Source organism: Zootoca vivipara, chromosome Z1 (genome assembly GCF_965207765.1).
Source record: "Zootoca vivipara chromosome Z1, rZooViv2.hap1.1, whole genome shotgun sequence".
NCBI classification, from domain to species: Eukaryota; Metazoa; Chordata; class Lepidosauria; order Squamata; family Lacertidae; genus Zootoca; species Zootoca vivipara.
Window position 1 is genome coordinate 44,744,331 of NC_142583.1, and position 12,856 is coordinate 44,757,186.

Genomic DNA, 12,856 nt, shown 5'->3' on the forward strand with positions numbered 1-12,856 from the left:
GTGCCTATTTTCAGAGCCATTGTCAATATAACAAACTAAATCCATTTTCTTTTTCCAATGGAGTAGCATCAGCCTTATGAATGAGCACCAGCTTCTCCTCACTACTTCTTTAGACTATAATGCAAAGTTGTGGAGCCTAAAAGGGGAATATATAGGTAAGATTTAGATGCAAATACATATACATTATTACACACCACTCCAATCTCCCAGCAGTGTGAGATTCCAGACACTTACCAGGGTTCGTGTTTCCTTTTGGTAATGAGGCACAGTGGAAGCTGTGGTCTCTTTGATATATGGTTTATTTACACATATATACAACTTAAGCCTACAGTGGAGGGGTTCACAGCATCAACAACCAAAAAGAGTATTGATTGTTTCCTCCACAGCAGTAGCCTGGGATTCAAACAGAAATCAAACATTGTGCTCTGCCTTTAGAGCTTGCTGCTTTTCTTCTAGGTCACAACACAACCAAACTCAACTCTAAACTCTGGCTTTTGGTGTTCTCACTATCTGTGAGTTGAGGGAGGGGCCCTACCTATTTGCTGTATTGCACAGAGCCCCCTTAACCCTATGTTCTCTTAATGGCCCATCACCCAGGCAATTGCCTCATCAGGAAGCTAGCCTGGCTTACATTTTAACACTTTTTGGACCCAGGAATGAGGTGTTGCACCCACAAACTGATAACTATACACTGCAAGGTCTGTCTGCAACCCACATACCCCTATCCTGTTTTTGCCACATCAAACTTTCTCTAATTGTATCTGGAACGGAACCATCACCACTGCATCAGCACGGAGCAGAAGTCTATCAGTTGCTACTAACCATGATGGCTACTGCTTGTCCTCCATGGTTGAGGCAGTAATGCTTTTGCACACCAGTTGCTGGAAAGCATAGGGCTGGAGATTGCTCTTGTGCCAGGGTCTGGCTTGCAGGTTTCCCACAGGCATGCTCATAGGTGTCCACTGTGAAAACAGGATGCTGGTCTAGGTGGGCCATTGGCCTGATCCTGCAAGCTTTCGTTATGTTCTAATGTGGTTGTTGATTCCCTAGTACTGTTACAGTGGTTTTGGTTTTTTGAAAGCTTTATTTTGGGTTGTATCCAATCAAGTTATTCAGGTAGCAGGTTTTCCACCTGCTCAATGGGACTTCCTCTTTCCTTACTCTCTCCTGTCGTCCTCCCAAATCTGTTCTGTGGTTTTCTCCAACCCTTTGGAGCAGATTGGTTGGGGGAGCCAGGGAGCAGAACTTTCATTGAGCAGGCAGATGTTTTTCTCTAACCGGACAACTTGGTTGGATATAGTCCTTTGTAGAAAAGTAAAGTCAGGCAAGTAAAAATTGAATATATGCATAACAGACAAGATTCTGAGGTAGTCAAGTATAGGATTATAAAGTAACTTTACTTTTTAAATTTTATTTAAAGGTACATTTGGTCAAAGAGAACTATGGAACATAAAAGAGAAGTCATCTTGGGGACTATCGGAATCCAACCCAAGTTCAGAAAATAGCTCTGACTCTTTTGGACAGGAATCTACAAGAATCTTTGACACACGGAAGAAATCCAAGATGGATGCTGAGGTAGGAATATTATCAGCACTGAGCAGAGTTTTATTTAGAGCAGACATATTGAAATTAATGAGCATGACTAAGTTAGGTCCATTAATTTCAAAAGGTCCACTATGATTAAAATTTAGCTGAGTATCTCCCACTGTCTTTTCATTAGCATTTGGTTTGATTGCCATCTGGCTCCTGTCCCAAACCAGGTACAGTATATTATATTCCTGATAATTAAGGATAACATTTCATGTATCTGATGAAGTGGCCTGCAGCCTATGAAATACTCAACATTATACTCTCCCTCCCCAAGCTCAATAGCTCTTGAGATGTGAAACTGCATAGCTTTTTCAATCTGGGCAAATCTGCGATTTTTTAAAGTCTCTGATAAGTGTAATAAAAATATGAAGAATCAGAAAATGGGATAAAATTTAATGTAGTGTTCATTGAGTACTGTATTGGTCCTCTGCCTTCTTCTCAGCTCTTTTTATGGAAATGAGTGCTTTATGCCTGCTGGACACTGTGGAGGGACTGGAAAACAGCTAATTTTCCGAATTATTTTTTTTAAAAAAACTATTATGTTGGGCTTATCCTGGTTTTGCTATTTCTTGCCTGCTCCTCTTAAATTTGAAGAATGAGATGCTAGGTTCCTTACAGTTCAGCAGCTTCTAGCTCTTTGTAACAAAATAAAAAGCAAATTTGATTTGAAATTGTCTAAAACCCATTCTTTTAATATACCAAACATAATTTAACGGCTAAATACATTATACACAATACTTTGTTACTTTTGGAACCAAAAAATAGCATTTGATCTGTAATATATACTTTATAGAAAGTATTTTACTACCTTGCAACCATTTTACTACCTTTTCTCAGTCCTACTGCTACTATCGCCCTTTGCTTTGAAGCTAAAATTATACTGCACAATTGTGTCACCAACTCACCCCACAACCCCTTTATCCCTTCTGGGAAAGCCTTGTAATTATAGTTGCTGTTTCACTAAAAACCTTTATTTTCTGGGAAATCATTGCTCCCTGTGTACTTTGAGGGCACTTTTCTACCCAGCCTAAATGATTGGTATGTTATCCCATAGATGATTTGGGACACTTGCACTTCAAAGATGGTAATAGATGATGAACTTGCTGAAGAATTGAAGCAAAGGCAGATAGACAGACTACACAGGTGTGTACAACTTGAATTTAAATCCTCTTTATTCACCGACAACATACTGTACCATACTAAGTTAGCTTAACAGATATGCGAGTCTTGCATGGCGTAATAGAATGCTGCACTTTATAAAGGACACAGGACAACTGACAGATGAGTCCATACTCAAGTGTGCAGTCTCTATGTGTGATAGAGTAGCAACATGTATTTCAAAAAGTTTCTTTTTGCATCTACCATGCCCTTTGTGTGCCTTGTTAGTAGTTTCCCAGAAATTATTGGGAGTGATCTGCAGTCTCCTGGCTATCCATATAGTCTATTCTCTCCCCATTCCCTCATCTAATTTCCCAAATTTAAGGAAGAAGTCTTAATTTTATATCATTTGAAAAAGTATCCTCCTTACAACTACCGTGTTTCTCATATTATAAGACACGTCTTATATTTATTTTTTCCTGAAAAAAAAACACCATGGCTTATTTTCAAGGGATGTCTTATTTTTTAATTAAGTACCGGTATCTGTACAGACCACAGACCTGCTCCCACCGGGTCTTCGCGCGCGGCAGGCAAAGGCTGCAGCCGGGTCCTGGGGCTGCGCGCGCGGCAGGCAAAGGCTGCAGCCGGGTCCTGGGGCTGCGCGCGCGGCAGGCAAAGGCTGCAGCCGGGTCCTGGGGCTGCGCGCGCGGCAGGCAAAGGCTGCAGCCGGGTCCTGGGGCTGCGCGCGCGGCAGGCAAAGGCTGCAGCCGGGTCCCGGGGGTTAACGCGGCAGCAGCAACCCTCCTTTGCCACAGACCTGCTCCCACCACCCGGTACGGCTTATTTTCGAGGTATGCCTTATATTTTTCCACCTCAGGAAAATCCTGCCATGCCTTATTTTGTAGGGATGCCTTAAAATATGAGAAACACGGTACTAGCCAGAAAGAAAACAGCACGCCATTTATATTTCAGATCAAAGCAGTTCCAGTGGAAACCTATTCAACATGATGGAAACCGAATGAATTCTTATCACTCTCTTCCACTGTGTGAGTTAGCCGACACACAGCCTGCCTTCCACAAACCAAATCTAGCAGCAGAACTTGACGACCCATTTCAGTTGGAAATTTAATAGCTTCTTGGACAGGCTGTAGGGCAGAGGCCGCCTTTAAGCAACTTTTCTCAAATGTATGATGTGTAAAAAGCATGCAGAATTTAGAAATTGTGCTGATGTGTTTTTTTCTGACCAAAGAACTTTGATGGCTGTTAAGAGATCAGTCCTCTTCGTGGACATTAATCCCATTGGATAGGACGATTATTGTATTACGGTAGCAGATTAAGCTGAAACTAGTGGCAATAAAAAAGTCTCAGGGGAACATCACTTCTGGTTCAAGAAGTAGATTTAAATATTTATTATAAATATTTACACACAATCTCTGGTAAATTAGTGTTGCCACTTGGAAATCAACTGACATATTCATCCATTTGTGCATGATGTCACTATGAAGGATTCCATCTTTACATATAAACACTTTGCATACTTAAACACTGCTATAAGTTTATTCAAGCTGAACACGCTCCTGTCCCATGGAGACACATTTACATAAGAAAACACTTGCTAAATATAAAATGTCTGCAGAACTCTGGCCATGGCAGCTGATTGACTTTAGCTTCAGCTTCCATTATGGTGAACAGATTTCCCCAATTCACACCATTTTTCTGTATCAAGTACGTGCGTTATGAGAAAATTGAAAAGATCATTCTTCACAATAAGATTTTACACTTCTGAGTGACTTTAACCTGCTAGCTATTCTAACTGCTGTTTAAAGTAGCTCTTCTGAAGCAAGGCTGGAAATAAAACAGTCTTGTTTTGGAACCTTAGGGGTATCTGTGTGTGTATTGTGTCTGTGTGCAAGAAAGGAAGATAGCAGGAAAGTTTCCACTTATACAGAAAGTTGACTCAAAAATGACATTTGTCTGTAGGGTAACAGCTCTATAAAGAAGCTTGTACTTTGAATTATGGCCTATTAATCTACTGATTTTTGTAAGATACCTACTTGCAACTAGGAATTAAAATGGAGCGGGGGGGGGGGTAGATGAAAAAATTGTGTGAAATTGCAGTCAAACATAATATGCATGATTGCTACCGTGTTTCTCCTAAAATAAGACGTGCCTCTAAAATAAGCCATGGCACGATCTTTTAAAGGCAAAAATATATAAGACATCCCCCAAAAATAAGACATGTTGGGGGTACCGGTACCTACCCGACCCAGCGGGAGCTGGCAAACGCAGCAGCGCGCGCCAAGCCCCAGCCCAGCGGGAGCCCCAGCACAGAGACGCGCCGAGCTCCGACTGAACGGGCCCCAGGACCCGGCAGCGGGCGGCGCACGAAGCCGCAGGACCCAGCAGGAGCTGGCAGCAGCCCCAGCCGCGCTGCGCCGCGCCGCCCGAAGCCCAGGGACCCGGCAGCGGGCGGCGCGCGAAGTGGCAGTAGCCGGCAGGAGTCGGCAGCAGCCCCAGCCACGACGCGCCGCACCACACGAAGCCCAGGGACCCGGCAGCGGGCGGCGCGCGAAGTGGCAGTAGCCGGCAGGAGCCGGCAGCAGCCCCAGCCACGACGCGCCGCACCGCACGAAGCCCAGGGACCCAGCAGCGGGCTCAGCGGGCGGCGCAAGAAAGCCCCGTACCATGCTCAATAAAAAAATAAGACATCCCCTGAAAATAAGCCGCAATGTGTTTTTTTAGAGAAAAAATAAATATAAGACGTGTCTTATTTTGGGAGAAACACGGTAGTTACTGCATGAATGGGTTAAGAAAATAGAGCTGGATTCCCAGACTTGACTATCTTACACACCCTCTTCTCTGATGTGCTAGAAAGCGAAGCCTTCTCTTCCTGTTCTCTCTCTGATCAAGGAGCAAGCTTAGAACGTGTTTGAAGTTTTTGTTCTGTATTTTCTACCCAATAGTATTCTGTCTTCTCCTTGCTGCTGCTTACATAAATGCATGAATCTGACTTTTGGAACATTTTGTAAGTAAAGCTTTTTAAACTAACAGTGTGTGGTTTGTTCATTGCCAGAGGGGTAAAAAGAGGAGTGATGCATGCAACTAAATGGGTTATGAAATTGGTTTAACAGCCTATATTCCCATGCTATAGTACTATTTGACTTTTGTGAGTTTTAACTCAGCTACTGGGGACTCTCTCCTGCTGGAGAGTTCATTCAGCCCTGCACTTTGAATCCAGGCACCCAGCCGATTCTTTATTTATTTTTTTAGTACCAAGGCCTGCATTCTGACTCAGTTAAATAAATGCTTATAATTGTAGCCATTTTAAAATTACACCAAATTTAAGTGAGAAACTAGCCACTTAAATCAGGCATAGGCAAACTCCGGCCCTCCTATTGTTTGGGACTACAATTCCCATCATCTCTAGCTAACAGGACCAGTGGTCAGGGATGACGGCAATTGTAGTCCCAAACATCTGAAGGGCTGGAGTTTGCCTATGCCTGGCTTAAATCATGGCCGGGTAATCCGTGGCCCTTCAGATCTTGTTGGACTACAGCTCCCATCATCCCTGATCATTAGCCATGCTGGCTAGAGCTAATTGGAGTCTAACATCTGGAGGACCACAGCTTCCCAGCCCAGATTTAAATGGTGGGTTCCATTTTTTTGAGGTAAGGGTCATGGAAGATGAAGGAATAACCAGTTAACATGAGCAGGCATCAATGCAGAAGGACATGACATATGGAGTGAAATTATAATTCCTGATGATTCTAAACAAGTTCAAGAAAATAATCTCATGCTTTCCAGTAAAACTGGCACTATCCTCTATTAAGCCTAAACTGGAGAGGCCAAATCCATTCTTAAAGAATGTTTGTAAGAAGATACTTAGCTCTACAGATCATGTGATACTGTGCCTCATAAGTTCTAGCACCAGTTAACATATCATTGTGACTTAGGGTACATACTGTATCAATCAGTCCATGGTCTAGTACAGGCATCCCCAAACTTGGCCCTCCAGATGTTTTGGGACTACAACTCCCATCATTCCTAGCTAACAGGACCAGTGGTCAGGGATGATGGGAACTATAGTCCCAAAACAGCTGGAGGGCAGAGTTTGGGGGTGCCTGGTCTAGTATATTAACTCGTAAAACGTACTTTGAAATTACTCAAAATGCTAAACATAAGCCAAAGGTGTGAACAGTGCTTTTACTACATATAGCCTGCAACTTAGAAATAATGTTCACTTAGAAACAGAAAGGTGTATAAAGCTAAACCCATGCTGTAAAATGTAAACAGATGCATTGAAAAATCTAGCATTTCTACCCGAAAAAGAGTCCACGTTCACCAAGAGGCTTTACATGTATATCAAAGTTTAATAGGCTGATTTTGATTTAGCAGCTTCCCCTGCAAAGCACTCAAGCTACTTTGATGATAAAGTGGGGGGAAGTAGGGAAACCCCTGGTAGGCCAGCTTAGAAACTTTTTTGAACGAATTCTGGGCAAACTCTATATGCCTACACTGCTGGATTACTATTAATACAAACAAGGTTCCATCTTTGTACCATTTCACAACAGGAATATATTTCTGCAAAAAATCATGGGATAAAGAACAGTTGCAAAAGTGTACAACCTCCTTTCTCATCTGAGCAACCTTTCCTTAAATAATTTGGTGGGAACCATGCTTCATTCCTGAAGATATGAGCAGGGGGTTTCTAATGCTGCAACAAACCTTTCTGTTCTGCCATACTTCCCCACATCAATATTCTAGTTTGGACATTTTATACACAGCTTTCTGTAACCAATAATCACTTTAGTACCCAGAATTCATTTGTTTAGAGTAAGTCATCATAAAGTCAGTGTGACATGTCAGAAGCTGAATTCAGAATATGCACATGAAGAGTTTACCTCACAATGAAGCAGCTGGAAGTCTGAAAGGAATGGCCTCATCCCATGAAAGCCTGTGCTAAACTGACTGCAAGGACATCACTAGTTCCACATATAAGAGAAAAATACAGGTCAAAAGAATGTAGCAAATTTGCATAATCCATTATCCTAGGTATTGGTCATAAAAACTGTAATCGGCTGCTTATCTGTGATTTGACTTCCTTTGAGTTACGGTATCTATCAAACACTGTAAAATTGGGTTATGCTCCAATGGCATAGTAAGACAGACTTATGGCAGGGGCAAATAGGATAAAGTGACTCCTAATCTCCGCCAATAAAGCAGGCTTCCAAGTACCCACCAGTGTACAAAGCCTAACACAATAATAAATTTTATTATTCCCTTCACATTTTTTTTAAAAAAACAAGCATTTTATCTAGATTGCAGATTGGCATAAAATGGGGTAAGCACTAAGTTTTCCGCAAGCATCTCTTGGCAAGGAGCTAGGAAATCCACTACAGACCCAAGCTCAAGAAATGATCCTAATCCATGGAAGACTGAATACTGAATGACCCCAGCCTTCTTCTCCCACCCAACCCTGTTTATTATTCAGTACCAATGTCTTGAAAGATAGAATCCACAATTCCCCCTAAATGTTGAGTAATTTCAACTGGCCTCTTCCAGTTAACAAGGAATTCCACTTGCATGAGCTCTTGTTATTGGAAACAAAGAGAAAACATCTGCACCACTCATTATTAAGATGGCAGTAGGTGGATTAGTTTGCTGAGGCATCTGAAAGGGGTGTGGTACACTTGGGTGCTAAGCCTCCTCACCATACTCAGTAAAGGCTGCAAATTTTAAGAGTGTTTAAAACAAGCAAACAAACCCCCTTTTTCTTGCATTGTTCTGGTACTTCTAAACAGGCCAGATGAAGATCTCTGGTATTCACTGTCCTGTTTCAAAGCCATCCCAAAATCAACCTATTGGTGTGAAAGTTGCAAAAAGGAGCGTACAAGAAAGCTAGGATTCCACACATCCAACCTCATGGTCCCAAGTGAAGATCAGAAAATGGCTTAAGCAGCAACATATCCTTCTTTCTGCCCTGAAGAAAGCTGGTTAAAAGCCTGAAAAATGAAGTCCAGTACAGGAATGTCTGGTAAAGTCAACCAAAGTCAAAGCATCTGCCTCAGAAAAAGCCTGTCAAATCCTGGACAGAGAACTTTGATAGCAATCCAAAAAGGACTCTTTTTTGTGAAGTCTGCCTATCACCCTGCAATCACTTTGGATTAGTACCACAGTAAACCTAGAGAATGGTAAAACATTTAGTAACATTATGGAGATGTACATTGCACAACTAAAAGAAATTCTGCCTACAATACTCATCACTGTAATCTGTTAAAATCTGAGATTTGGGGGAAAAATACAAAACAGAGTGGAGAACCTTCCTGCACGGAACCTGGTGCACAAAAAACCACAAGAAATGACTGAATAACTTGAAACAAACTGTAATAGAACTTGCATAGTAGTTGTGGAAAAATAGAATGTAACAAAGGCAACATTTAAGCCAAAAACTGGGTTACTTTAAAACTGTAATAGTAGAAGCAAGTTTAAAGCAATGCAAATTTGGAACATTAGTTGCATGAATGTATCTTTGGGTTGAGTTTTTTATGGATGCCAAAGGATGCTTGGGACCATTGCTGACAGATTTTGTGACTTTTGTTGTGTTCCTTTTCTAAACAGAAACAAAAATAGAAGATAATTTGGCCAAGAGAAATGGTAGAAGTAAGGAACACTGACAGAGATCAATTACCAGTTAATGTGTGTGTATTTTCCACCTTTAATTCTGAGGAGGACATATTTAAAGAACATGCATAGGCAGCATTCAAAATTAAGCTAAATTAGCAAGTTTGGAGGTAATTAATAGAAATGAAAACATGAGTGAGTCCCCAGTTATGGCCTTCAAACTTTCACTAACGTTTCTATTACAACTTTAAACAGTGTCCTCAGCATCAACACAGAATATGATATATAGGATTGTGTGTACACGGAGACCATGAGCTTTATTTTGAGTCATGTTGCTAAGGCTTATGACAAAGAATGCTGCTGGTATGAGCTCCTGTCAAGCCTTGGATGTTTTGTCTACAAGTTCTTACAGTTTTCATGGTACATCAACAAGATTAACTAATTTGCCAGCTAACCTCTATTTTAATATTTAAATTAGAACAGTACAACAACTAGAAAAAGGTCAGTGCTTCAAGTGGCAATATTTAAGCCACATCAAATCCAATATCTTCCAAAATAAAGATGCAAAGATCTAGACTTCAGCATCAGTAGTGCAATACAGTGGCCTTTCCTGAATAAAGGAGCAGAGGCTTACCCACAATAAAAGCTTTAAATAAGGTAGATTGTTGTCATTTATATAGCAATTCTGCCTATTTGATATAAAATATATCGGGAAAGCTTAAACTGACTTTTACAATCTACATTCAACTAACGCTCCACATAAGCGGTATCAATGGAATGAACAATGGGAATGCACTCAAATAGAAAAACACTTTCAAACCTACTGCAAAGAACAAAGGACAGAAATTTGACTAACTGAACATCTGTAGTGTGAATCAGACATAAAAGAAAGATGGACCCTCTGATTACTTGCACTGTTTTTAATGGACTGAAAGAAATGCAAAACTTAGTCCACATCCATTTCTTCAGATGACTTAGGCTGCTGGCAACTGTCCTCTGATTTTGTGTCAGCACCACTCTGTCCATTCATTGGTCCATTGTGTTCACTAGATTTTGACTGATCTTCAGACAGTGGCTCTGCCTTGGGCTTAGGCTTGTAAATAATAGGGTTACATAAACTGTCCAGTTCCTGTTATTAGAATGAAGAGGGGGGGAAATATGGTAAGTTGGCAAAAAATATGAATGTAATGGATTATGATGTGGTATTTGGGAGGTATACCTGGGGGTAATTATTTCACTAAAGATCTGCCAATGACTGGAAGATTCTGGTATTAAGCAACTGTTTACAAATCAGCTTGAAGAGCCTTCAGATAATGGAAACTGTTACAAATCTTGTTCGCTACATTATTATCTGCTCCAATTGTTGAATCATCAAGCTTTCTGCAAAGTATGCTAAATGGCACACATAGGAAATTGCTTCTTGCTTATCCAGAGACAGAAATTATCAATTGCTAGTCAAAATCTGTTTACTGCTTTGCACATTTTCAATCAATCTAAATTGTTGCAAAATATCAGAACACGGGGTTTTCAAAAGAGATATATGGTTTTACCTACAATATATGCATGCATGCAGGCAGACATACACAAAAACACCTATATACCCTTTATGCACATTTAGTGTAAGAAAAACAACAGATGCTCCTTCCATTGATGGAGTGAAATTTAAGATCCAGGCCAAATTCTTCTGCATCAATCAGAGTTTTAGCAGATTTTTGGTGTCACATGACACTTAAAGATACTGAGACACTTTGATTCAAAGCCCTGTGTCTACACAGGGGTCACATTAACATATATGGTAGGTGGAGCTCCCCGTGTATAGATGCTAATGAGTACCTGTCCTACTTATATCCTTTTTATTAACTTTAATAGAAATGTTTGTTATCCCTTCTATTACTTGGAATATTCATTTATATCTTGGTCTATCCATATTTATACTGTATTAATCCCATTTCATTCACAGAAGTTTCACATTTACCTTAGACTTTGCTATTATTTCTGCCACCTTCACAACAGGATCCTGCGTGAGACTAAGCCTGTTCTGTGCATTCATTTTTGAGTTCAACCAATTCATTGCTTCACTGGTATACTTTTCAACTTTTTCCATATCAACAGGATCAATGTGATCGTATTTTTCATCCTAGGAGAAAAAAATACTGTAATTAAGTTATTTAAATTCATAATTCAGAAAGGTAATGAATACATACGCTCATTTCTGAAGTCATTCCAGACTATTATTAAGGAAGCATAACTATGGTTAAGTATGATGTGTGAAATGATAAATCATGATTTGCTATCAGCAAGCCAATCAGAAAAATCAGAATACCATATTCATGGGCCACATTCAATCTACGAGCCAGGAGTTCTGCATCTCTTCTCTATGCTATGGTCTTTTCCAAACAGCACAATTTTTCAAACTTGAGTAATTATATATTAAAAGGAACTCCAGGTTTGGAAATACAATTTGTGAAAAGTCACTCCATTTTATTTACTGACGGACAAACAAAGCTTAGACAAATATATTATCAATTGTTACATACTACAGAAGAAATGTTTAATTGTGAATATAGTATGTTAAGGATACGAAAGAAAGAAAATCAAGACACTACAAGATAAGCTGAAAAAGAAGACATATTTGTTTCTGTTTAAAGGAGACACATTTTACCCTCTTTCAAAAGATTTTGTTGACAAGTTATGCAGGAGTTCAATACAGTACTATTCAAACTATCCTGTAAATCTTATGGACCTACCTTATTTTTGTATCCTTCTACAGCTTTCATAAGCAGCTGGAGTTTCTTTCCCAAATCATTTAACGCTTTAGGCCTCTCTTCATGTTCCATGTATCTATCATGAATAGGACCACCAAATTTCTACAACAGAAGAAACAGAAGTTGAGCTATTTAAAAATTATTCCCTAAAAACTGGAGAACGCATGAATAAAGGTAGCATATTTTTGGAACTATTAAGCAGAATTCCTTTAAAAAAAGAATGGCAATCTGGAGAAACAAATGAACTAGTTACTTTGCTGAGGAAACAGAAAAGTAGCTCACATACCAGCATTAGCAAGCATCTCTCTCTACTGTATTTAGAATCAAAGGGTTGAATCCAGAGTTGCAGAGGCAAGCTCTACAACCTGACTGCTCTTGTGGGTGGAAGGGGATATGCTATTTCCCTCCAGAAACTGCTCCAGAGTTCAAAGGCCTCTCAAACAGCACAGGAGGTGCAAAACCCCTCCCTACTGCTTGCAGGAGTGCCTAGTAGAGTGGGGGCCTCTGCTGGATCAGACTCACTTCTGTGAATATAAGGAGGCTTTCTGTTCCTAGAACAGCAGGTCTGGATCAATTCATGAAGTTGGAGACCATCAAATTCCAACTACCGCTTGATACAAGAAATCCAGAGCCAGTACATCCCCAACTATAATTTCCTCTTACCAACCTAGGTTTGGAAGTGTAGGAGACAAACGTCAGGAAAATGAAATAAATCATCAAGTAGCTGTGACACACATGATCAGCAACACAGATGAAAAAGTCTTGCTCAGCGAGGAAGTAAT

At 40.3% G+C, this 12,856-nt stretch overlaps 2 protein-coding genes across 10 annotated transcripts in view; one reads left to right on the top strand and one right to left on the bottom strand.

Moving 5' to 3' along the window:
* LOC118083518 (cilia- and flagella-associated protein 337-like) overlaps window positions 1–5,736 on the top strand; it is a 29,408-nt gene extending 23,672 nt beyond the window's left edge. For 8 of the 9 annotated variants that reach the window (XM_088660349.1, XM_060278587.2, XM_088660350.1 and 5 more), the window contains 4 exons: window positions 67–155; window positions 1,421–1,575; window positions 2,645–2,733; window positions 3,661–5,736. In XM_088660349.1, coding sequence (XP_088516475.1) covers window positions 67–155; window positions 1,421–1,575; window positions 2,645–2,733; window positions 3,661–3,817 — 490 coding nt within the window. In that variant the 3' untranslated portion in view covers window positions 3,818–5,736. The remainder of the gene's footprint in view (window positions 1–66; window positions 156–1,420; window positions 1,576–2,644; window positions 2,734–3,660) is intronic. The other variant, XR_015947757.1, reaches the window with a different exon arrangement.
* HSPA4L (heat shock protein family A (Hsp70) member 4 like) overlaps window positions 4,068–12,856 on the bottom strand; it is a 38,762-nt gene continuing 29,973 nt past the window's right edge. Inside the window, exons 17-19 of the mRNA XM_035111843.3 lie at window positions 12,057–12,176; window positions 11,285–11,446; window positions 4,068–10,438 (exon numbers count right to left, since the gene is read on the bottom strand). Of these exons, the coding sequence (XP_034967734.1) occupies window positions 10,256–10,438; window positions 11,285–11,446; window positions 12,057–12,176 (465 nt within the window). The 3' untranslated portion in view covers window positions 4,068–10,255. The remainder of the gene's footprint in view (window positions 10,439–11,284; window positions 11,447–12,056; window positions 12,177–12,856) is intronic.